The following is a 23,499-nucleotide window of genomic DNA, read 5'->3' on the forward strand; positions in this document are numbered from 1 at the left end:
TTGTAATTGGTAGATTACTGAAAAGGTTTTTGATTACAGCGTCACCTCCTCAGAGGTATTCTACCTTTCTCACTTTCCCCCAGAAGCTCACTGTTTCCAGATCCCTGGTTCTCTCAGACTGTACTACTGCAGCAGCCTGCCTAACACTACTATTTGCCCCCTGCAACTAATCCAGAACAGGACTGCAAGACTTCAAACCCAGGGAACGTATCTCTCCAGCCCTGAAATCTCTCCACTGGCTCCCAGTCGCTGCAAGGAGCAAGCTCAAGACCCTCTGAACCGTCCACAAGGCTTTCTGGGGGTCACTCTGTGCCGAAATACCTTCCTTCTAGAGCCCTTCGCTCAGCTACCTCCAACTCTCTGAAGATCAGACCCTTCTCCAAGCAGAGGGGGGGGGGGTTAGATCTCTCTTCTCTGCAGGCAACTCCCTCTGAAACGGCCTCCCTGCCCCTCTCAGACTCAAGCCGGACCACCTGAAGTTCTGGAAGCGGCTCAAAACCTTCTTTTTCCTCTGCCTTCTCTCTCTTGCTTCCTTGCTAACTTACCTGTCTGCTGCGCCGACTGGTTGCTTGGCACCCTCAATGTCTCACTGGGTACCAGGCTCCTCCATGACCAGTCCTCCTTTCACTGCCTCCTGGTTTACTGTGCACTTAAGGGCTGTAACTGTAACCCCTACCGCCCCCGCCTCATTACACTTACCGAGAGCCGCTCTGCACTGGCTGCACTTACTCATGGCCTGCGGCAATGATCGTACTCCCCCCCCCCCACTTACCCTCTCTCCCTTGCACCACCCCCTCTACTTTCCCCCTGCACTCCTCGTGTCGCACTTGCAAAATCTGAATGACACACGGCTTAGTAAGATCGTTTGTCTTGTCTTCCCGCCCTTGTCTTGTGGCGCCTAGAAACACTTGTGTACAAGCGTGTTATAAATACCATATGTGTCTCCCTTTACAGGACAGATTGTTTTATCTGGTACGTTTATAATTCAGTGTGATACAATTATTCAATATAGCTGATTCGAATAGCTTCATAGACTGGTTGGAAACATTAGTACAGAGTACTTGTACGTCTTTGCAGGTAGAAATAGAGGGTAAACCAGGTTCATCTAATTTGTTGAGGTCAGGGAAAATTCTCAATTTAAGTTTTCTCACAAATTTGAAAATAAAATCAATCCCATCTTTAAACAGAATTATAACTGGGTATAAGTGATAAGCCTTTCTGTACGATGTTCAAATTTGGTGAGATTATAACCGGATGTGTCATTGAGCGCATATGTTTGATAATCAGGTTGGCTGCATTCACGATCAAAGAGTTCCATGACCAGCAAATTAAACCTATTGTGCATTCAGAAACCCAATGTTTTGGGCCTGGCGTTTCTAGACAACCAAGGCTGCTTCGACATTTAGTAATCTGCTACTGCCTGTTCTATGAAAAGCCAGGGCTTATTTAAACTGGACTGCTTCCATTCTCCCAGGACAAGAACTGATACACTTTGAAATGTCCTACAGTATCTGGCAAACCATTCTACTGTTAGCTCTCGTGATTTGCAGAGTCTTGTTCATTTGTGGCTTTTTGCAATGCAGAAAGGTGAAAAATGTTCTGCCACTTCTGCAAAATAAAACTAGGAATTAATATTGAGCAGGTCAGAAAAATATAATAGGCGAAGCAGGATGCTAATTTTTTATATCATGATCCTTCCAACACAACCCTGACGTAGCTACACTTTCCCACCTACACAGATCAAGGCACATTTGCTCCATTAAGCATGGGTAGTCATTTCCATATATTCTTGGACAGATGGAATCTTATGTTATTTGGAAGCTTCATGCTTATGTATAGACTTCACCGGATCGTTTAGGCTTTCTTGCGATGGATGCAGAGGAAAAGACACATGGTTGGCCCTTTCTGGAACTTGTCCCGATATGAATTGGGATATGGCAGTGTCTTCGTGCCACAGATTGAAAATGTGCAGAAAGGCCAGCTTGCCTCAAAGGCATCCAAACTCCAATCTTGGAATTCCACTAGAATGTCAACAAATTCACACATGCAGACACCCCAGAAAAGCCTATTAGTTTAAGTGTCTCCGCTCTGTTACAGCTCTGTTGCTTACTTCCAGCAGCCTGACATATTTTCACTCAATTCTCATGGGCAATCATTGTTTGGAAAATGTCCCAGAGAGGCATGAAGAGCAATGCCATACGTGTGCTTCAGCTTGGACCTCAGTTTACGGTCCATGAACTGTTCAGCCAATGGGACACTCACTGATGCCCCAAAGTGTATCAGTGCTTTTAAGTCTAAAACATGGATGACGAGCTTGTTGGTGTGAGAACCCATCAGTGAGATGCAGGTTTCTACAAACAAGATGAAATAAACTTCTTGTTGATCTCAGTATTTGTTGTCTGACCACAAGTGGTCTGTGTTTACTGGACCTTTCCACACTTGGGGCCTCAGTATTGTAATGTTGGTGGAGCCATTGGCATCCACACCTTGCCATAATGTTTAGCTAACATACGCCAAGTACTTCCACCCCTTCACATGGCATGCGCCGTCTCCTAACAACAAGCTTTCATGTCATCTCCTAAGCGAGTGCCTAGTGCCTTTATGCAATCTACTGCCACTTTCAGCTCTTGTGTGATCCCGACCTCATCAAGCACAGCCTCGATGCGAGACATTCATGTGAAAAGGATTATTTGGCATACCTATCTCCGCCAAGCTATTGAATGACATGCCCAGTTCCCTCAAGATCCTAAGTTGCGACTGATCTGCGCATGTATTGCCATGTCGACGTATGAGATCATGCAGAGGCTAAACTCTTCCCAGAAGCGGGCATGGAAAGGGTCGAAGGACTTCCCAGATATTTGCTCGGTTTGCGCTGCATTACAAAGTGTCCATAATCAACGTTTACTTGTGAAATGAAGCACAAATGAATGGCTGCCATGGTGGCGATGCCACCATGGCAGCCATTCATTTGTGCTTCATTTCACAGGTGAACGTTAATTATGGACACTTTGTAAGTCCTGATAAGATTCCTGATACCAAGTTGATGCCAGGGATGTCCCTGGCATCAACTTGGTATCAGGAATCTTATGCATAACATCTTCTAAAAGTGCAACAGCAGAGAATGCATTGTCACCAGATCCAAACCATTGATGGTTTTAACATAATTTGAAAATTGCATCATGCACATCTGAGCTAGATACCAGCGCCTAGATGGGTAGGGAACTGGAGCCAGAAAATACAATTAACCATAGAATTATTTTAATTTTAATGACTAGGCCACTCATCTATGGCGTGGCTGTCAGACTTGACAAAGGTTATGGTTATCCTTTTATTAAGACTGATGGCAGAAGGCACACTGTCAAAAAGTAACAGTGAGAGAAAAAGTGAGACAGGTTGTGGGGAAAAGGTGTAACAAGAAAACGGTCTCCACCAAAAATAAATGCACTCACAGATGAGTAAAGGCTATAAACTAAGAATCGGAGCTAAAACGCTAATTTAGAAAACAATGTTCCTACATCCTCCTCAAAGAGCAGGAAAAAAACGGACCTCAACTGTCAGTCTGGAGCATGACAGGAGGTACGAGCACCTTGCTGCCTTAAAGTGACGGTCATTTTCTCGTGTTTTCAGTGCTTGCTTATCAGTGCTTAATTTGAGGGAGTATTTACCAGGACTCAGCCCTGGCACTTACTGTCTCAGATTGATTTTGAAGTAATGATAGTCAGAGCATCCATTAACCCCAATGAGCAGGTGCGAGATGCAGTTTAACCCCAAAATGTCAACACTGTGGGTGGTGGCAGCAATGGTGGGGAACTGTCCGCCTGCAGTGTCACAAGCATGCTAGAAAATATTTGGGCCCTGGAAATTATTTTCTTACAAATGAAGCACTGTTAGTTATCAGTGCTCTTGTTTCTCCCATCTCCCATACTGCTAGTATAGGAGACCACTGGAAAGCCCATAAAGGGCTTTTTTGAAGGAGAAACAATCCGTAACCCAGATATGCAAATGTATTTTTAAAAAAAACGAAAACTAGAATCTGAATGGAGGACCAACAACACCACTACAAACAAATTGAAATTCCTACAACAGATCCGTGCATATAAAAAGGAAATACAAAAAGCGAAGAGGAAACATTAGGACAACCGAATCTTCAAAGCACCAAACGCTCAAAAAGAACTATTCAAAATCATAAACGAAATAAAAAACCCACCGGCCTGCAACTACACGCCAATCCCATCGACGAAACTTTGTGAGGACCTCGGAGAACACTTCAAAAACAAAATAACCTCCATCCAACACACCATACAAAACAGACCAAGCGTTCACAGCTCAAACCCCACCGACAGAGACGAGGAACACGCAAACAAGCTACGAAACTTCCCAGAAATATCAGATGAGGCTTTCGTCAAACTGGTAAACCAAAGCAACAAATCGGGCTCTCCTGAAGACCCTTGCCCACCGGACATATACAAAACAATTCTCAAACAAGGAACCCCCATGGAATACCACAGGAACCTCCTCAATCTCAACAGGTAAAGTACCGCAGGCTTTCAAATCGGCTTACATCAAGCCGCTACGCAAAGACACAACAGGAAACTTAGAGGACTTATCGAACTACAGACCCATCTCCAACATACCCTACATAGCCAAACTGCTAGAACGTACTTCTACCAAATAACCCAAGAATTCATAGAAGAGCATTGCCTACTAGACCAGGCACAAGTTGGCTTCAGACCTGAGAGGAACAGAATTGGCTCAGCTCTCAATATGGGACGACCTAAAAACAAACGCAGACTCAGACAACAGCACCGCCCTGATTCTCCTCGATCTGTCTGCAGCCTTGGACACTCAACCACACCATCCTCATAAAGAGACTAGAAGGACTAGGGATAACAGACACTGCCCTACTATGGATCAAATCCTTCCTAACAAACAGAACAGAAACAATATGGATGAAACCTTGTAAATCCAAACCCAGAGTCTCCACGTGCGGAGTACCACAAGGATCATCCTTCTCCCCGCTTCTATACAACATCTACATGCACCTATTAATCAAACTCATCAAAAAACACGGCCTCACATGCTACAACTACGCCGACGATACTCAAATAATCTTCAACATACAAGACACCCGAGAAGAAAACACCACACTAGAGAATTGCCTTTGTGACATATTCAACTGGATGAACCTCAACCATCTTAAAATCAACCCAGGCAAAACAGAGATAATGATTGTTTCAAAAAAGGGAGGAGACATCAACTACATCCCCTGGCCAAGAGAGCTCGGCACCACACCAAAACCATCATCAACTGTAAAAAACCTAGGGGTCCTGATGGATAACAATCTCACTCTGGAGCCACAAGTAAAATCGGTAATCAAGAAATGTTTCTTCCTCCTGCAAGCAGCAAAAAGGATCCTACCGTTCCTGTCGTTTGCCAACAAAACACTTACCATCATCGCTCTGATCATGTCCAGAGTAGACTATGCCAATAGCCTATACCTGGGCATGCCCGAACGACTTCTAAAAAAAACTGCAACGCATACAAAATGCAGCAGCCAGACTCCTCCTCAAGCTACCCAGAAGAGAACACATCCCACCCGCGCTAAAAATATTACACTGGCTACCACTGAAACAACGAATAAAGTTCAAGACCATGTGCATCATGCACAGAGCAATACACAAACAAGGCGCAGAATTCCTAACCGACAAACTACGCCTACATCAACCGACAAGAACACTAAGATCAAGCACCGACATACGCCTGGAACCAAAACCCTACAACAGAAAAAAACTCAGAGGATCGTCTTTCTCTCACCAGGCACCCAAAACCTGGAATGATCTACCTAAGAATGTACGGAACACAACAAACCACCTAGCATTCAGGAAACTCCTCAAATCATGGCTCTTCAAAGCGTAACCACAACGGAGACGCACTAGAATGCCCAGACATTAAAACAATGATGAAAATAACTCCAACCTCGGCCACTCTCAAATTGGACAAACACTCAAACCAAAGAACCAACCACTCGACAGAGCATAAGACATCATGGAAAATAGCCACAAAGGAAGGCTGCAGAGACTGACTACATACCTAGACCCAGACGAAAGCCCTCAAGTGACTCTCCCACTCGTATGTACCGGACAAACTTATCCAGACCGGCAGACGCACCTAGATAGACGTTGACCTGCGTCACATCTGGATAGGATTGATTGAAGGATAACATGCCCACGCCTAGAAAAAACGTGAATGCTAGCATGTGCCACACTTGGAGTTGTGAACACTAGCCTGCGTGGCGTTCGGATGGAGCTGTGAGTGTTAGCATACCCACACCTGGACGGATCTCTAAACTCTGGCCTGTGCCGCATCTAGATAGAAGTATGAATGTTGGCATGACCACACCTGGATGGAGTCCTGGACACTAGCCTGCGCCGCGTCTGGGTGGGAGTGTGCGGGCCGGCAGGTGCCACACTCAGACGGAACTGTGAATGTTAGCATGGTAAAGGTCAGGTAACCCACTAACCAATATAAGCTCATACTCTGCATACTTCTCTCACTCAAAAAACGGACACAACCATCTCTCGCACAACAAGCCACATGCACTTCACAACACTGCAACTACACATAAGCCGGAACAACAGCATATACGGACTGACTCCGATCCGATACCCGCACCAAAGCTCAACACCCGGTGTATACTGAGTTGAAGCCGCCAACAGAACACCACTCCTCTCACTATCCTACTCCCTTCTTCACCTTACTAACCCATCTCACCTTTATCATTTACAGATCCGCCTGAGCGCCTGGGGACCAATTCCGTTGGTGACGGTGCGCGGTACAAATACCTTTAACATTTAACATATGAAATGTGCCAATGTTATTTTAATAAAGTTTTCTCTAGTACTAAAAAAAAAGGGGTTTGAGCTATTCCACGCGGGCAGATATAATTTCGCGTTTTATAAGTATCAATGAAGATCCCATGATGGAGAACCATGCTCTCCCAAGTGCCTTCTCCTTTTCATGTAGAACAGAGAAAACCCAGGTGGTGCACTCTGCACACCAATACTAGGTCTCCGTTCCTTTCACCCTCCAAGCAGAATGCAGTTAGAGAACCAGGTGAGGTGGTCATGATGAAGACACACAAGTCTAGGGTACGGGTGATGTCACCCCGACATTCTACCTTGATAATCTGTTCCAAAGTAAGGAACAAGTTACTTACCTGTAACTGTTGTTCTCCAGCATGGGTCTGGCATGGATTCACATGCTCATGAATATTCCCCGTCGTCAGGCTGGGAATCCTCGGTAAAGAAAAAACCAGTATCAGTTTCGTTTCTGATCTGTCTTTCGTAGTAATAACCAATCACTGGTCTCTGCGTCATACTGACCACAGCCAATGACTGCCCTCTACCTAAGCACCGCCTCTGGCAGCCATCTTCAGATTTGGAAGCACGTGAAGTGGCAGTATGACCAAGTGAAGAGCCGCAGAGGGGTAGGCGGGAGGGTTCGCATGTGAATCCATGCCAGACCCATGCTGGAGAACAACAGTTACAGGTAAGTAACTTGTTCCTTCTCCAGCATGGGGTCTGGCATGGATTCACATGCTCATGAATAAAGAATACATAGCAGTACACACATGCACAACCACGGGAGGTGGCAAAGGCTCAACATTAAGCATCACATCAACTCAACATTAAGCATCTTACCTCCTCACCAGGCTCACCTCAGGCGAACAGGTTGCGCAGCACTGCTTGGCCGACCCTGGACTCCTCCCTGGAATCCCGGTCGACGCAGTAGAATTTCGTGAAGGTGTGCGTCGACCTCCACGTAGCAGCCCTGCATATGTCCAGCAGGGGCACACCAGATAGGAACGCCGTGGTAGCTGCGATCGCTCTGGTGGAATGGGCTCTCGGACGGCCAGGCAGCGGTCGGTTTGCCAACCGGTGACAGTACATGATACAGCCGGAGAGCCATCTGGAGATGGAAGCCTTCGAGAGAGCCTTCCCCTGATTGACAGGTCCAAAGTTCACAAAGAGTTGTGACGTCTTCCGAAAACCTTTCGTGCGGTCCACGTAGAACTTCAGCGCTCTAGCTACATCCAGCGAGTGCAAAGTCCTCTCAGCCGGCGACGAAGGCGACGGGAAGAACACAGGTAACACCAAGGGTTCGTTGAGATGAAAGTCCGACGGTACCTTGGGCATGAAGGAGGGGTGCGTCCTGAGCACTACCCTCGTGTCGTGGAAAGTCAAGTACGGTGCCTTGCAGGAAAGGGCCTGGATCTCTCCCACTCGTCGTGCGGAGGTGATGGCCACGAGAAAAGCTGTTTTCCACGATAGAAACTTCAACGGGGCCGAGTGCAGAGGCTCGAACGGAGGTCCCATGAGTTTGGTCAGTACCACGTTGAGCTCCCACGCCGGGGCCGGAGCCTTCACCGGCGGGAACGATCTGAACAGTCCCTTCATGAACTCTTTCACCAGACGATGAGACCACAAGGACGTCCTGCCCGTGGTTCTGGTGTATCGGGAGATCGCAGCAAGATGAATCTTGATGGACGCGTGTGCCAGACCAGCTTTGGCCAGCGTCAGCAGGTACGGCAGCACTTGGGGAGCCGTAATCCGTAGAGGGTTAATCTTCTGTGCGTGGCACCAGACAGAGAACCTCTTCCATTTGTGTCCGTAGCATTTAAGAGTCGAGGACGCCCTGGCCTTTGCAAGAACCTCTCTGCAGTCGGCCGGTATGTCGTATCCTCCAAACTCTAGCGCTGCAGGAGCCAGGCCTGCAAGTTCAGCGACTTCGGGTCGTGGTGGAGGATGGCGCCTCCTTCCCTGGAGAGTAGATCCGCGTCCGCCGGCAGCTTGATTGGCGGGGACGCCGACAAGTCCAGAAGGTCCGGGAACCATATCTGCCTCGGCCACGCAGGTGCGACGAGGATCATCCTGCACCGTGACCTCTTGAGCTGGTTGACGAGCCGGATTAGCAGAGGCAAGGGAGGGAACGCGTAGAGGAACAGGCCCTCCCAGGGGAACGAGAAAGCATCGCCCATGCTCCTCGTCTGGGGAAACCTGCTGGCGAACCTCCGGCACTTGGTGTTCGTCGCCGTCGCGAACAGGTCGATCTGGGGTGTGCCCCACCGTCGGAAGAGGCGATCCACCAGATCCTGCCGTAGTTCCCACTCGTGGCACGAGCGCAGCTCCCTGCTGAGTGAGTCGGCGATGGTGTTTTTTATCCCTGCCAGATGAAACGGCACCAGAAGAATCCCTTGGGCGACGGCCCAATGCCACAGGTCCTGCGCCTCCTTGGACAGCGCTGGGGACCTGGTTCCGCCCTGTTTCCTGATGTAAAACATGGTGGTGGTGTTGTCGGTGAAGATCCTCACCACCTTGCCCTTGAGGGACGGAAGGAAGGACCTGAGGGCCCAAAACACTGCACGGAGCTCCAGGACGTTGATATGCAGGGACTTCTCCGTCGGGAGCCAGAGTCCCCTTGCGTGCAGATTTTCGGTGTGCGCTCCCCACCCTTCTAGGGAGGCATCCGTGGTCACAGTCACCTGGTGGGCTGGGGTCTGGAAGTCCATGCCCGCCGTCAGATGCGCGCGGGTGCCCCACCACCGTATCGCTCGTCGGAAACTCTCGTCGAGCTTGATCCTTTCCTCGAAGCTGCCCGTCGTCTGGATCCAGCGCGCATCCAGGAACTCTTGCAACGGGCGCATCCGGAGCCTGCACATGGGAATGAGGTAGATGCAGGAAGACATCATCCCGAGGAGGGACTTGATGGACCTCACCTTGGCCGCGTCGGCCACCAACATCCGTTGCACCTTGCCCAAGATGGTCCTGGTCCTCTCCTCCGACGGGGAGGCCAGAAGGGACACTGTGTCGAGCCTCGCTCCCAGAAACAGTGCGACTTGCGCGGGCACCAGGTGGGATTTGGCGTAGTTCACGGAGAATCCCAGGTCCGTGAGGAGTTGGACGGTCCTTGCCGTGTGGACCACGGCGAGCTCCCTCGTCTTGGCGCGGATGAGCCAGTCGTCCAGGTAGGGGTAGACGTGAATCCCCTCGCGGCGCAGCTGCGCCGCCACCGGTGCGAGGCACTTGGTGAAAACCCTGGGTGCCGACCGCAGTCCGAAGGGAAGGGCTTTGAACTGGTAATGACGCCCTTGGACCACGAATCTGAGGAATTTTCGGTGCCCCTTTAGGATGGGAATGTGGAAGTAGGCATCCTCCAAATCCAACGACGATAGGAAGTCTCCTTCCTCCAGCTGACCCAGGACGTGCTGGAGGGTGACCATCCGGAACTTCTGCGCCTTGATGAACTTGTTCAGGCGTCGCAGGTCCAGGATGGGGCGCCATCCTCCCGTCTTCTTCTTCACGAGGAAGTAACGCGAGTAGACTCCGGAGCCCCGAAGCCTCTTTGGGACGAGTTCGATGGCGCCCTTCCTGAGCATCGCCTTCACCTCCAGGAGAAGTTGAGGGACGTGAAGTTCTTTCCTGGCCACGGGGGGGACGCGCGGGCACCTTCTTTGAAACTCGAGCGCGTGGCCCCGGGCCAGGGCGTCCAGCACCCAACGGTCGGTGGAGATGGACTCCCACACGCTGACGAAGCCCGCCAGCCGGCCTCCCACCGGGGTGCTTCGGTGGGGGCCCGACCCCACGGCCGGTTCAATCCTGCTTGGACGCGGCCTTGCCGCCTTGGCCCCCTTGGCGACGACGGCGGGGGCCGCCAGACTTGCCTCGTCCTCTGTAGGCCTCTTGCGACGACGAGCGGGCCGCTTGACGGTAGGAAGCGAAACCGCCGCCGGAACCTTTGGAGGCGCCCTTGCCTCCGCCGCTCCGAAAGGGCGTCCGCCGTTGCTGCAGCACTCCAAGGGCCCGGGCCGTCTCCGTATCCGCCTTGATGGCCTGAAGGGAATCGTCCACTGTCTTCCCAAACAGGTTGTTCCCGTCGAAGGGCATGTCCAGGACCCTGTTCTGGACGTCCTGCCGAAAGTCCGTAGCCTTGAGCCATCCGCGCCGTCGAAGGCAAACGCCGTTGCCCATCTGGCGGAACCCAGTGTCGGCGATGTCCGTCGCCACGGTGATGGCGTGGTCCGAGGCCACCTCACCTTCCTGCAGGATCTCAAGGGCCTCCGCCCTCTTGTCGTCCGGCAGAAAATCCAGCAGGGGAGCTATCTTGTACCAGAGTTCCCTGTCGTAGCGGGCCACGATAGCCAAGGCGTTGGCCGCTTTAATCGTCGTCGCCGCCGACGAGATGACTCTGCGTCCCATGGCATCCAATTTCTTTCCCTCGCCGTCCGGCGGGGAAGTCGACGTGGAGGCCGCACCCCCCCCCGTTTTCTTCCTGGCTGCCGCGGAGACGACGGAGTCCGGGGTAGGCTGCGCCCGGAGGCATAGGGGGGCCGAGTCCGGGACCCGGTACTTTTTCTCGTACCGGTCTCTTTTCGCTGGCGTCGTGGAAGGGTTCTTGAGGAGGGAAAGGCCCTCATCCCAAATGTCGTCCAACAGAGGCACTGCGAGGACCGTCTTCCTCTTGGTCTCGCGCCGTTGGTAAAGGAAGCCCTCCTTTTTCTTCTCCTCAGGGCAGAGTTGGAAAAGCTCGGATGCCCTGGCGATCATTGAGTGGAAAGATCCAATCTCGTCGGGCGGAGAAGCCCTGGGGGGAGGCGACGACGGAAAATCCTCGTCGTATGCCTCGTCGTCCGTACCCGTCGCTGCCGTGTCAGTCCCCGTATCATCCCCTCGGGTGGACGGGGAGGAGGGCTGAATGGGGCGCGATGGTTGAAAAGGAGGCGGTGGATGGATCCTTCTTTTCTTGGTAGGGGGAACACCAGAAGGTCCCGGTTCTGGATCCCCCGACGGGAGAGGTTCCTCCGTCGGTAACGGTAGTCTCGTCCTTATCTCGGAGCATAAGGACTGTATAGCCAACAAAATGGCCGCTGAGTTGTCCTGCGGCGCTGGCAGAGGGGAATCCGACGGGCGAGCAGGGGCCCCGTCGGTATCCTCGACGATGTCGTCGTCGTCACCTGCGTCGGGGCCCATTCCGACGGGCTGGTCTTGTTCCACGCCTAGGCCGTGGCTTAAGACCTCGATCAGTTCCTCTTCTGAGGTTGAGGCCGAATCTCCGACGACGCCCTGCCCCCCCTTCTTCCCCACGGAGGGTTTCACGGGGGTCCTATCGATGGGCACGAAAGAAGACTCCCTCCGAGGAGGCAGGGAGATTCTGGGCCCCGAGGCCGCCACCACTGGTGCAGCCTCCACAGGCTGGGCCAGGGCCGCCGCGACCGTTTCGATAGAGGGCTTGGTCGAATGGATCAAGGCCTTCACCACCTTAGGTGCGCTCACCGCCTTATCCTTGAGGGAGGGGGCACTGCCACGCTCCTCCTCTGCCTTAGAGCTCGACCGGGGTCTCTCCAGGAGCTTCGCCGGGTGCTCGGCCTTCCTCTTACCCGACCCAGAGCGTTGGCTCGTGGTTGATGGTGCCGGGGAGGGTGCGCCCTGCCTGGCGCCCGTAGAGCCCGACCGTTCGGCGCTCCCGGTGCCAGCGGACTCGCGGTGCTTGGCCTTATGTTGGGCCCCCGTCGCCGGGGCGCCCTCAAAGGTCTTAGAAGACCGCTCAGATTTCTTCTTCTTCTCGCCAGACGGGCTCTTACCCTCCAGCCAGCTGGCGAGACGTTGATGGCGGTCCTTCATGGTCCGTTCCGACATGTTGCCGCAAAACGCACAGTCCTTCTCCACGTGCGTCTTGTCCCCATGAAGGCAGTAAAGGCAGAAAGAGTGTTCGTCCTCCTTGAAGACGTTCTGCAGCTGGCATCCAGGGCAGGCCCTGAACAGCTTTCCGGGCGTCGAGCTTCCCTTCTCCTGGGCCATCTCCGAGACCGGGCCTGAGAAGCTTCTGGAGTCCTCCGAAGTGTAGCTCGACGAAATCTTCACCCTTGAGGGGCACAGATGAATCCGACACGGGTCCCCGTTGATCGGATGTAGGATCGGTGGAGCTTGAGGCTCTTTTGACCGAAAGAATCGAAGTTTTTGTGAAAAAGCGCGAAAAAATAGCACTAACGCTCGAGAGCAATAGCACGAGGATCCCAACACATGAACGTGCGGTAAAAATCTGAAGATGGCTGCCAGAGGCGGTGCTTAGGTAGAGGGCAGTCATTGGCTGTGGTCAGTATGACGCAGAGACCAGTGATTGGTTATTACTACGAAAGACAGATCAGAAACGAAACTGATACTGGTTTTTTCTTTACCGAGGATTCCCAGCCTGACGACGGGGAATATTCATGAGCATGTGAATCCATGCCAGACCCCATGCTGGAGAAATACATTTTGTTTCTAGCACTAGGTTTTCATAAGACTGGCAATGACAATGGGCCTATGGTTAGAAACCTGGACACGTGGGAATGACGCAGCAAAAAACGGAACACACAATAAGAGGAAATTAGTCACAAAGGGAAAGGTAAAATACTAAGATGGGGAAAACGATGAGTAGGTAGGGAAAAGACATGGCCAGGAGAAAATCTGGCACACTGGAGTGGAAGCTGGTCGATAAGATGCAGGGTTTGCAGGAAAGTATTGAAGCGGCTACACCCAATGCAAGCTTACAGCACGTTTGATATTAACTGGCTAGACAAATGAAACATACTCTTTAACAAAAAGTACTTTACATCGAGCTGTAGTGAGAAACTCACATCAAACCGTCCAATCCGAGCAGAAGTTTGATTAGCACGTATCATCTCTGTCAAAACCCACATCTGCTGGACCTCTGTGGAAACCCTGTCTGGATCAGGAAGCTCCTGGACATCAAATGAAAATAATGAAACCAGCAAACAATTCAAACAAGAATAGTCACGTTAATGCATCGGTTAGTTTCGTCACCATAGTGCACTTCCATCAACTCCCATGCTATCTCTACTCCATTTTCCTTTTTTGTTGGCACAATCCCAAAACATCACATTTCAAAGCCACCTTCCCAGTTGATTTACCTTCATTCTACTATAATACTAGAGTCTAGAGTACTACACTCTTATTGTGACCATCATTGACTGGATGCTTAATTTTGCCATTTTCCTACAAACCTTTGCGAGGACAGATACCACATTTACCCACGTGGCCCAGATAAAAACTGCGTCTCCCTAGTATTAGCTAAGAATGTGGCATATCTATGTGAGAGACACATTTTAACTATTGTACCAGAGTGTACATGCTATCTCCATGCCAAGACGACTTCTTTCAGAGTCTCACAGGTCCCTAGTGAAACGGAAGAGGGCAAGGTCTGAAGCAATCCACATTTCTGACTCCTTATATAACCCTATGCCAACCTCTGCACCACACCTTTGACTGCCTGCAAAGGGCCCCAGGTGTTGCTGTGTCTCCCTAGTATTAGCTCAGACTGTGGCATATCTATGTGAGAGACACATTGCATCTATTGTACCAGAGTGTGCATGCTCTCTCCATGCCTCCAGGACCTGACCGATTGCAGACTTGTTCAGTATTCAAAAGATGTGTTCTCTTCTTGCTGGGGCTGTCTAAACACTCTGTTTGGCTTATATGTGAGGCATCAGTATTTTTCTCATCTGTATTTTTCTTTGTTATCTCATTCTGTTAAAACTCAGCTTTGTATGTGCCTAAATATCCACTCCATTGACTTGGTATGGCACCATGTCATTGTTTGTGACTACCAGAGGATTCAGAGGTTGCTTCAACAGCGCTGCTGGCCAGAGGCGCTACTTGCCACTACACTTCCAAAAAGCTTTACAATAAAAGACTTCCACAGATACTTTGCAAGGCACAATATAGAAAATGGAGCCTTCGAGCTAAATTCACTCCTCAGTCTTCCTCCACTCCACTGTATTAGGTTTGCGATGGTACCAATTTTCATCTATTCGCCTCTACCCTTCTACTACTAATCTATCCTCCATTCCCTTCATTCTGTTTCTTTTCAATGTAAAACTGCTCATCAGCAGTTTCCCTAAAGATACCGACAGCTGTGCCCTAATGTCTCATCTCTCTATTTTTCATGTGCCTCATTTTCTTATTCTTTCCTGATAGCATTCTAATAGCCAATGCTTGAAAACTGTAAAATTAATAGTAAGGCATTTTGGTTGCCCATGAGCCAATCTTACTCCAACAAGGTGTTGCCTCCTTCAGGGTGATCTACAGACTTTAAATTATGTTGGACAATTTGTTGATTTGCATTTTTTGGCTATCAATTCAACTGCTGGTTGTTCAGTAAAGCGGCTATATAATTTTGTTGCTTTTGATAAGCCTTTGACATGTCTACTGTCCCAGTTATGTGTTAGCCTTTTAATACTTCGCATGTCACCTATGAAGTTTACCCTGCATCACTTGGGCTTCTTACATGTAAGCAATTTTCCATTTTAAAGTACATATCTTACAGTTCTTACATGGTGCAAATTTGATGGTGGTTCCTGTGCCGACGGATGGGAAAGCCAGGTCGGAAATCCTTTTTGCGGACTCTAAATCATGGCAAGAGATAAAAACAGAAGGGATTAGGTGTTTTCTACAAAAGACGTACAATATAAGTGTTTTCAGGGTTTAAGATTGTCTGTTGACCATTCACCAACAGTTGGCAGATAAAACAATTAAAATAAAAACAAACGCAAATGAAAGCTACACAGGTCTACACGCTTTCCAAAACAGGTATTTCACCATGGTTTCAACAACAATAGCTCCACTTAAGTAATAACTTGTTGATATATTAGTGTTCAAATTGTGTTTGGTGGTTGGAGTAAAGAGTGGTTTCTTCGCTCTCCCTTGTAAGGGGGTACCTCCATCAACAGTCTACAAAGGAAATAAGGAAAGGTAAAAGTGGAGTTCACCTGCTGTTGGGAATGTGTATAGGTGTGCAGCTCTCTTTCTCCTACACAGTGCACATACAAGTAAGTGTGACCAATGGGCGAGTTTATGGAGCCATGCACCACCACAACAGTTCCACTGTGGAGTCTGGCCGGTAAGGCAGGAGAGATCAGCAGAAAGCAAAGTGGGAGATCTACATGGAGATGAATCAGGAGGGAGGAGGGATGTCCGAACAATGTAAAGGGAAGACTAAAGGAGTCACCACACAGAGCTGCAGAGGAGATATTTGCACAGAGAGGTGAGCAGAAACCCAGTGACATTAGGCATGGGGAGCAAACTTATGCATATGGTGAGGTTACAAGAAAGTGCCAGGGCTTGCATAAAGGGAAGCAAGGAAAAAGAGGACCCAAGCCCAGATGTGGTGGGGAGGGCTAGAACATGCACAAATATATGGGAGAGAGAAGGATGGAGTGGAGGAAAAAGTAGATTTAGTGGATCATAATTCAGGGAGACAGATCTGACCCATGGAATGTGCAATGTTCAACGTCCAATGAATGATAGGTTTAATGTTATTTGGATGAACGCAAGTAGCATTAAGGACAGTGTTTAAGTTTGTTAGTTTCAGAACACAGTAGTGTGAGGGTTCCATCTTGAGAGGAGATTTGTACATCCAAGTTTGTGATTCTGGATTTGTGATGCACTTCAGGGAATTGGAATTCACTTTTATTGACATTGAGGGTTGCTACAAAACTCGTCCATTCTTTCTCTTTGCCAAGGATGAAAAGTTAATCTGGTTACGCAAGCCAGATACATTTCTGCTTGAAATGTTGCTTTTTAGGTGACCAGCCCAGTTTTCTTTTCATGGTGAAATTGGCATATGTAGGGACAAAAGTGATACCCAGGGTGATTCCTCCAGTTTACTTGTGCTAGCATTTATTAAACAGAAAAAATATATTGGAGCAGAAACTCTGTATCACTATAAACCTATCAGAGTGTTGTATATAGTCTTGGTTGGAAGGAAATATTTGCAGACATGGATAAGGCATGATTGAAAGATACAGGCATAAAACGAGACTGCATCCATGATAGCTAAGAGGTAGCAATATTGCCACAGGATATCCATAAGTTTAAAGAGTAAATACTTATGTATTTGGATCTATTTTCAGTGAGCAAAGTCTTTGTCAGGATGTGCCAATTCTGAGTTGGCGATTCTGTAGAAGTACTCGACGTGTAGCCGTTGAGTTCTTCCTACCAATGTATCCCTTTGTAGTCACAAGGAAAACTACAAAGGAATCAATTAGCCGAAAGATGGGATCACTGCTCCAGCTGACGAGGAACATGGGCACCGGATACTGTAGAAGCGATTCAGATGGAACCTCCCAAGAACAAGATGCAATAAGAACAAGACGCAACAAGAACAATATAATGACAAGAGGCTACAGCAAGTGGATTCGAAGAATGAATCTGGAAGGGACTTACCAACGTGATCCAGGAACGGGGACTACTGAGGAGCTCTGCACCACCCAACCTACCCTTTCACCCGACGGCACGAGGATGCTTGTACGGATCACCCAGCAGTCTCTAGTCCAATACTATCCCGACGAAACGAGGACGCCTAGCGACCTAAGCGCCAAATGTGACAGTCTCTAGTCCGGGCGCAATGAACTGGGTAATGCAGGCTCACTCAAGGTAATGCGGGTATGGATCGGTCTTGGGTTCCAGAGGCAAGGCAATGCTGAGAAGAGTAGTCTGGAGTCAGCGACTTGTGAGCAGTGTAGCGATGTTTGTATCAGGATACAAGGCAGGTGAGGAAGTTCCAGAGTCGGCAACGTGCGGGCAATGAAGGAGTAGTTGAATCAGGAGGCAAAGCTGGTCATGTAACGTTCCAGGATCGGCAGCGTGCGAGCAGAGTATAGGTTTTAATCAGGAGGCAAAGCAGGTCAGGTATTGCAGGCCGTGGTCGGTAAGAAGGAAATCAGGCAAGAGGGATTTGGGCAAACAGGAACAAGGAGCAAGAGCAAGAATACAGGACAAATGTGAGCTACGATCAAACAATCGGAATCAGCGTGTGCGGCTACCCAGAACGGGTGGCCGCAACCTGGCGTGACTCCTCCTTTCTGAAACGCGATAGCGTTGCTTGTGGAGAGGATGCCACAGTCGCCATGGTAACATGGCCACGTGAGTTCCGCGGCGATGAAGGCTGAAAATGGGTGTTGACCGTTGCGGTACATTCACACGAGCGTTTCTAGGTTGCTTGAGAGAAGGCAGGCGTTGTCTTGGGGTAATCCTGACAGTTCCCCTCCTCAAAGAAGACCTCCGCCTCCCAGACCAAAAATCAGCAACCAGCAGAGGGGCATGGACTTTATTCGCTGGTTCCCATGTCCTATCTTCAGGACCGTAACCCTTCCAATCAACCAAGTACAGCCGAACCCCATTACGAACCCTAGTATCAAAAATGCGGCTTACTTCATACTCATCCGAACCCTGCACTTTAACCGGAGAAGGGCGCAAGGGCAAAGTGGTTGAAGGGAGACATGGTTTAAGTAGGGAGACATGAAAGACCGGATGAATGTGCCAGTCATCCGGTAGTTTTAGATGCACCGTTACTGGGTTGACAATGGCAGTAACCCGATAAGGGCCAACAAAACGTGGTAAAAGAAAACGACGGCCCAGTATGTGCAAATTCTGAGTTGTCAACAAATCTTGGAACCCACTTTGTATGCGGGTTCAGGAGATCTATGAAGATCTGCGTGTGCCTTTTGCTGTATCTTAGCTTTATGGATTTGAGAGGATACTTTATCCCGGATCTTGGCCAGGTCTCGTACACACGCATTAGCAGCAGGGCTGGAGACCGAGGGGATCGGCTGAATGGGAAGAGTGCGAGGATGCCGTCCGTACATGGAATAAAAAGGCGAGGTCCATGTGGATGTATGGACCGAGTTGTTGTAAGCGAACTCTGCCATGTCTAACAGGGACAACCAGGACTCTTGATATTGCACCGTGAGGCATGTAGATACTGTTCCAATGTAGCGTTTAAGCTCTCCATTTGAGCATCCGTCTGGGGATGGTAAGCGGTAGAAAAACGGTCCTCTATGCCCAATAATGTGGTCAGTGCACGCCAAAAACGAGACGTGAATTGGGATCCACGATCCAAGACAATAACGTGGGGTAGACCATAGTGCCTGAATACATGATGCATTAACAGTTTAGCTAGAGCAGGTGCCGTAGGGAGTCCTTTGCAGGGGATGAAAAGGGCTAACTTGGAGAAGTAGTCAACAACAACCCAAATGGTGTCATGCCCATGGTTACAAGGTAATTCGACTATGAAGTCCATCGATGATATGACCCATGGTTCATCGGGGAATCGGCAATGGTTGCAGTAAGCCGATGGGTTTAGGTGGGACTATCTTACACTAAGCACAAATGGCACATGATGCTACGAATTCCAGAATATCTTTGGACATCTGAAGCCACCACGACCAACGCTGTAGCATATCTAAAGTTTTCCGACCCCCTGGATGAGCTGAGAATTTGGTGTCATGACACCTGCATGGCAGAGTGCGGGTCCCCGAGTCGGGAAGATAAACCATCCCATTATGGTAAGGGATACCATGAAGTAGTCTCAGATTCATGTCGTGGATGGATCGGGGATTATCCTTAGCCCACTTGATTAGGGCAGAATGTAAGGGGGTTTGAATGCCACAAGCACATACCACTTGAGTAGGAAGCAGAACAGTACGTTCGTCCAAAGAAGGCGGGGAGCCGTTATGCATTCTGGAGAGGGCATAAGCTTTGGAGTGACGAGAACCGGGTCTGTATGTGACTTGAAAGTGGAACATAGAGAAGAACTCGTGCCAGCGGGCATGTCTGGCGGTGGTGCATTTCACCGACTGCAGCGCCAACAGATTACGATGGTCTGTATATACCTGAACCGGTACTGCAGTCCCTAGGAGGTGGTGGCGCCATACGAGAAAAGCGCCCCGAATGGCTAGGAGTTCCTTTTCCGTAATGGTGTAGTTGGATTTGTAGCCTGTAAGCTTCCTCGAATGGAAGCCACTGGGTGTAGTTCCCCATTGTCCTTACATTCCTGTGAAAGGATAGCTCCCACTGCGATATCAGAGGCATCCGTTTCAACCACAAATGGGAGTTCTGGGTTCGGGTGCATCAAGACAGGAGCGGTAGTAAATGAAGATTTGAGATGCTCAAAGGCCTTCTGGGCTTGGGGGTTCCAAGAAAACTAATGTTTTGAACTGGTTAACGAGGTGAGAGGGGCAACAATGCTAGAAAAGGACTTAATGAAGCACCTGTAGTAATTTGCAAAACCTAGGAACGACTGCAATTGTTTAAGAGTAGAGGTATTGGCCACTCCAAGACTACCTTGACCTTATGTCGTTCATTTGAATGCCCTTATCTGTGATGTTGTATCCCAAGAATTCAAAGGAAGTAACATGGAATACGCATTTCTCCAGTTTAGGGTACAAATGATTGTTTCGAAGTCGCTGGAGAACAGCAGATACATGTTCGATGTGGGTCTTGTAGGAGGGGGAATAAATGAGAATATCGTCTAAGTAGACCATCACATAAGTATCTAAAACATCTCGAAACACATAATTGATAAAGTGCTGGAAGGTAGCAGGGGCATTGCATAAACCGAACGGCATGACAATACTCAAGGACCGTATTTCGTTTTGAATGCAGTATTCCATTTGTCTCCTGAACGCATTCTAACAAGATTGTAAGCGCCTCTTAAGTTCAGTTTCGTGAAAATCTCTGAAGTGCCTAACTGATCTAATAGAACAGAGATTAGTGGTATAGGGTACTGGTTCCGAACAGTGATGGCATTCAACTCCCGATAATCTATACATGGACGAAGGTCCCCTTCTTTCTTTGGTACAAAAAACATGGGCGAGGCCACCGATGACCGAGACGGGCGGATGAAACCCGTACTAAGTGCCTTATCGATGTATTCCTTCAATATGGCGTCTTCTTTGGTGGTTAAAGAATACACCCTGCCAATCGGTATTTTAGCCCCTGGAACTGGATCAATCGGGCAATCATATGGACAATGGGGTGGCAATACTTCGGCACCTTTGGCATCAAAGACATCTTTATAAGACGTATATTCTGGGGGTAAGGCCATGGCTACAAGAGCCCCCACCGCTGGTGCGACTTGTAAGAGAGCCCGGCAGGGGTTCTCAACAAGATGGTGAGGCGTTTGGCAATGTTTCTCACAGTACTCAGAGGAAAAAGACACATTTCCCATGCTCCAGTCGATACTTGGGTTATGCCTTCCAAGCCAAGGTAAGCCCAGAATGAGCTTAAACTGGGGTGCTGTGATAATGTCAAAGGTAATGGTTTCAGTATGTGTTACGCTCACCTGGTTCCCACAGGGGCGTCGATCGGACCCGGACAGCTGCGGTCTCCACCAACGTGATGCGTAGTGAAGAGAGGACAGTCTGGACTGGCCCGCCTAATCTTGTCTGCTGGACTCGTAGAAGTATTCTCCTGCAAGTGGAGAAAGGGATTTAGCCACCCGTGGACTTTAGTGATGGCCCCCCCCAACAGTTCTCGTTCTCCCCACCAATCACCTCCGATATTCCCTTTTGGTAACCTCACCTTATGTTATTAAATGATGAGCTCTCCATCCTGCATGGCATGCAGGGGCGCGTAGATACCAGTTACTTCACTGGGTTGAAGGTACTGGAGGAGTTCTGGAGGAATATGGACTCTAGTGTCTATAAAGTTCAAAGAGTTCAATATGTCCAATGTTCACTCTTGTTCCATTCCCTCGTTAGGTTGCAGCTGGGTCCAAAAGAATTTTGCCTGGAGGCAGCTGATGGCGTTCAGGTAAGAGTCTGTATTACCAAACACTGTCCGGTAAAAGTTGCATGAGTTTAACTTGCTGTTTTCTCTCCCTTTATAGGTGCAGCATAGGAAGATGTGGCGAATTAAAGAATAATGCCTCTGGTGGTAAAGCCGGTAAGCCTATAGTGGCAAAGAGATTGTCCTTGTTGGTTTTCTCGGCTCACGTTGTTATTCCTTTTGTTTTCCCCCCAGGTGCTGGGTTTCGACGAAGAAAATGATGGAGGCAACGCCGAGTCGAAAGATGTGGTGGACTGGTGAGTATAACGCGGCGCTGCTGCTGGCGAAGCGACGCGTGCTGAAATAATGTCCTTTCCAGGCTCGGAGATGTGCTGGGTCCGAAATCAGGTAAGGAATCAAATATTGTCTGATCTAACCTCTTCTCCTTTCTTTGCCTTTTGTCTAGGAGCTCCGGATTCGAGGCGGGCATGGCAGAAGACTGATTGCTGACTTGCAGACACGGTGAGCGTCATGCTGCTGGATGCAGAATAACGCAAAGCATGGGCTGCTGTTCGGGCGTGGTTTAAATAGCCTGCAAAGTAGTCCCAGGTAAGAAGTTCCCCAGAACCACACCAGAGTGAAAAATAGTCCCTGTAATAAAATAGTCCCATCCAGGCCTCACGTTGGCTTGGACTCATTTGCAGCATGGTCTGCATAAGGTAAGTAAAGTCTATGAGCCTGGCGCCTAGGGCGCCAGGACTGATTTCTATGATGAGCCTGGCGCCTAAGGCGCCACGACTGAATCCAAACAGCCCCCAGCCGGGGCTGTTGGGGTTTTAATGAGTATCTGGATGCCTGCTCCCGGGGCTGATGGACTCTATCCGGATGCCTGGGGGTAGGCATCATGACAGTATGGCCAGTAGCCGTAGTCATGGACAAAGGTACAGTCTGTTCTGTAACCAATCCTGACAAAAGCGAGGTTCCATCCACAGCATTAACCATCTCCGGGTGGCTTTTGACATTGAACGTGACACCTTTCTCACGGGTGTTAGAAAGATCAATGTAGTTCCCGGTAGCTCCTGAATCCAGAATGGGTTCTCCGGTAAAAAAAGAACCGGACATGGGCTGAAAGGTGGCTGTAAGCGTGATTGGACTGATCCATACGGGGTCCAGAAATGCAGGCCTCAGAAGGGGAACCCCATCTACTACCGGGTCATGGCGTTTCCCGACTTCTTGGGTTTCTTTGGATACGCCTTAAGGAGGTGATCAGCAGACCCACAATAGAAACAGATTGTTCAGGCGTCTCCTCTCCCTTTCACTAGGCATTAGGGGTCCCTTCACGGCCCCGATTTGCATGGGCTCAGGTGCGTTCGACGATGGAAGAGGAGGGGTAACCATTACATGCATTGTTCCTCTTTTTTCTCTCCTTTCCTTTCTGCCTGCCGGTCATCAATCTGAAGAACCAGATCCAGTAACCCATGAAAAGCCGTTGGTACAACCGGAACCGTGGCCAAGGTATCTTTGAGGTTATCAGACAAACCCCTATAAAACAAAGAGGCCTTCTCGTCTTTGGGCCAACCTGCTTCGACTGTATGTGATCCCTTTGTCATAGGTCTGCACGACTATGCCCTGCAAAGACACTTTAGACGTCAAATTTTGGTTTGGAAGGAGTGGACGCATTGTGGAACGCTGTGTATGAGTGCAATTTCACTGATATGCATGCACTTTGCAAAGAGCTCGCCAGTTTTCCAGTAGTAGATGTTATCGTCATCCACTACGGCGGCATACATATGGGTAGCCTCAGTTGTAGTTTTTTCCCCCAGAACGTGACACACCAGTTTTCTGCCAGTCAGACACACAAGGCCTTGTGGAACACAAGCTTCAATCGCATAAGAAA

At 49.4% G+C, this 23,499-nt stretch overlaps 1 protein-coding gene across 1 annotated transcript in view; it reads right to left on the reverse strand.

Moving 5' to 3' along the window:
* The window catches only part of NICN1 (nicolin 1, tubulin polyglutamylase complex subunit), a 333,601-nt gene that overhangs the window by 14,750 nt on the left and 295,352 nt on the right, over window positions 1–23,499 (reverse strand). Inside the window, exons 5-6 of the mRNA XM_069644172.1 lie at window positions 15,389–15,460; window positions 13,673–13,777 (exon numbers count right to left, since the gene is read on the reverse strand). Coding sequence (XP_069500273.1) covers window positions 13,673–13,777; window positions 15,389–15,460 — 177 coding nt within the window. The remainder of the gene's footprint in view (window positions 1–13,672; window positions 13,778–15,388; window positions 15,461–23,499) is intronic.

This window comes from Ambystoma mexicanum, chromosome 2p, assembly GCF_040938575.1.
Source record: "Ambystoma mexicanum isolate Mex_15411 chromosome 2p, UKY_AmexF1_1, whole genome shotgun sequence".
Classification (NCBI taxonomy): domain Eukaryota; kingdom Metazoa; phylum Chordata; class Amphibia; order Caudata; family Ambystomatidae; genus Ambystoma; species Ambystoma mexicanum.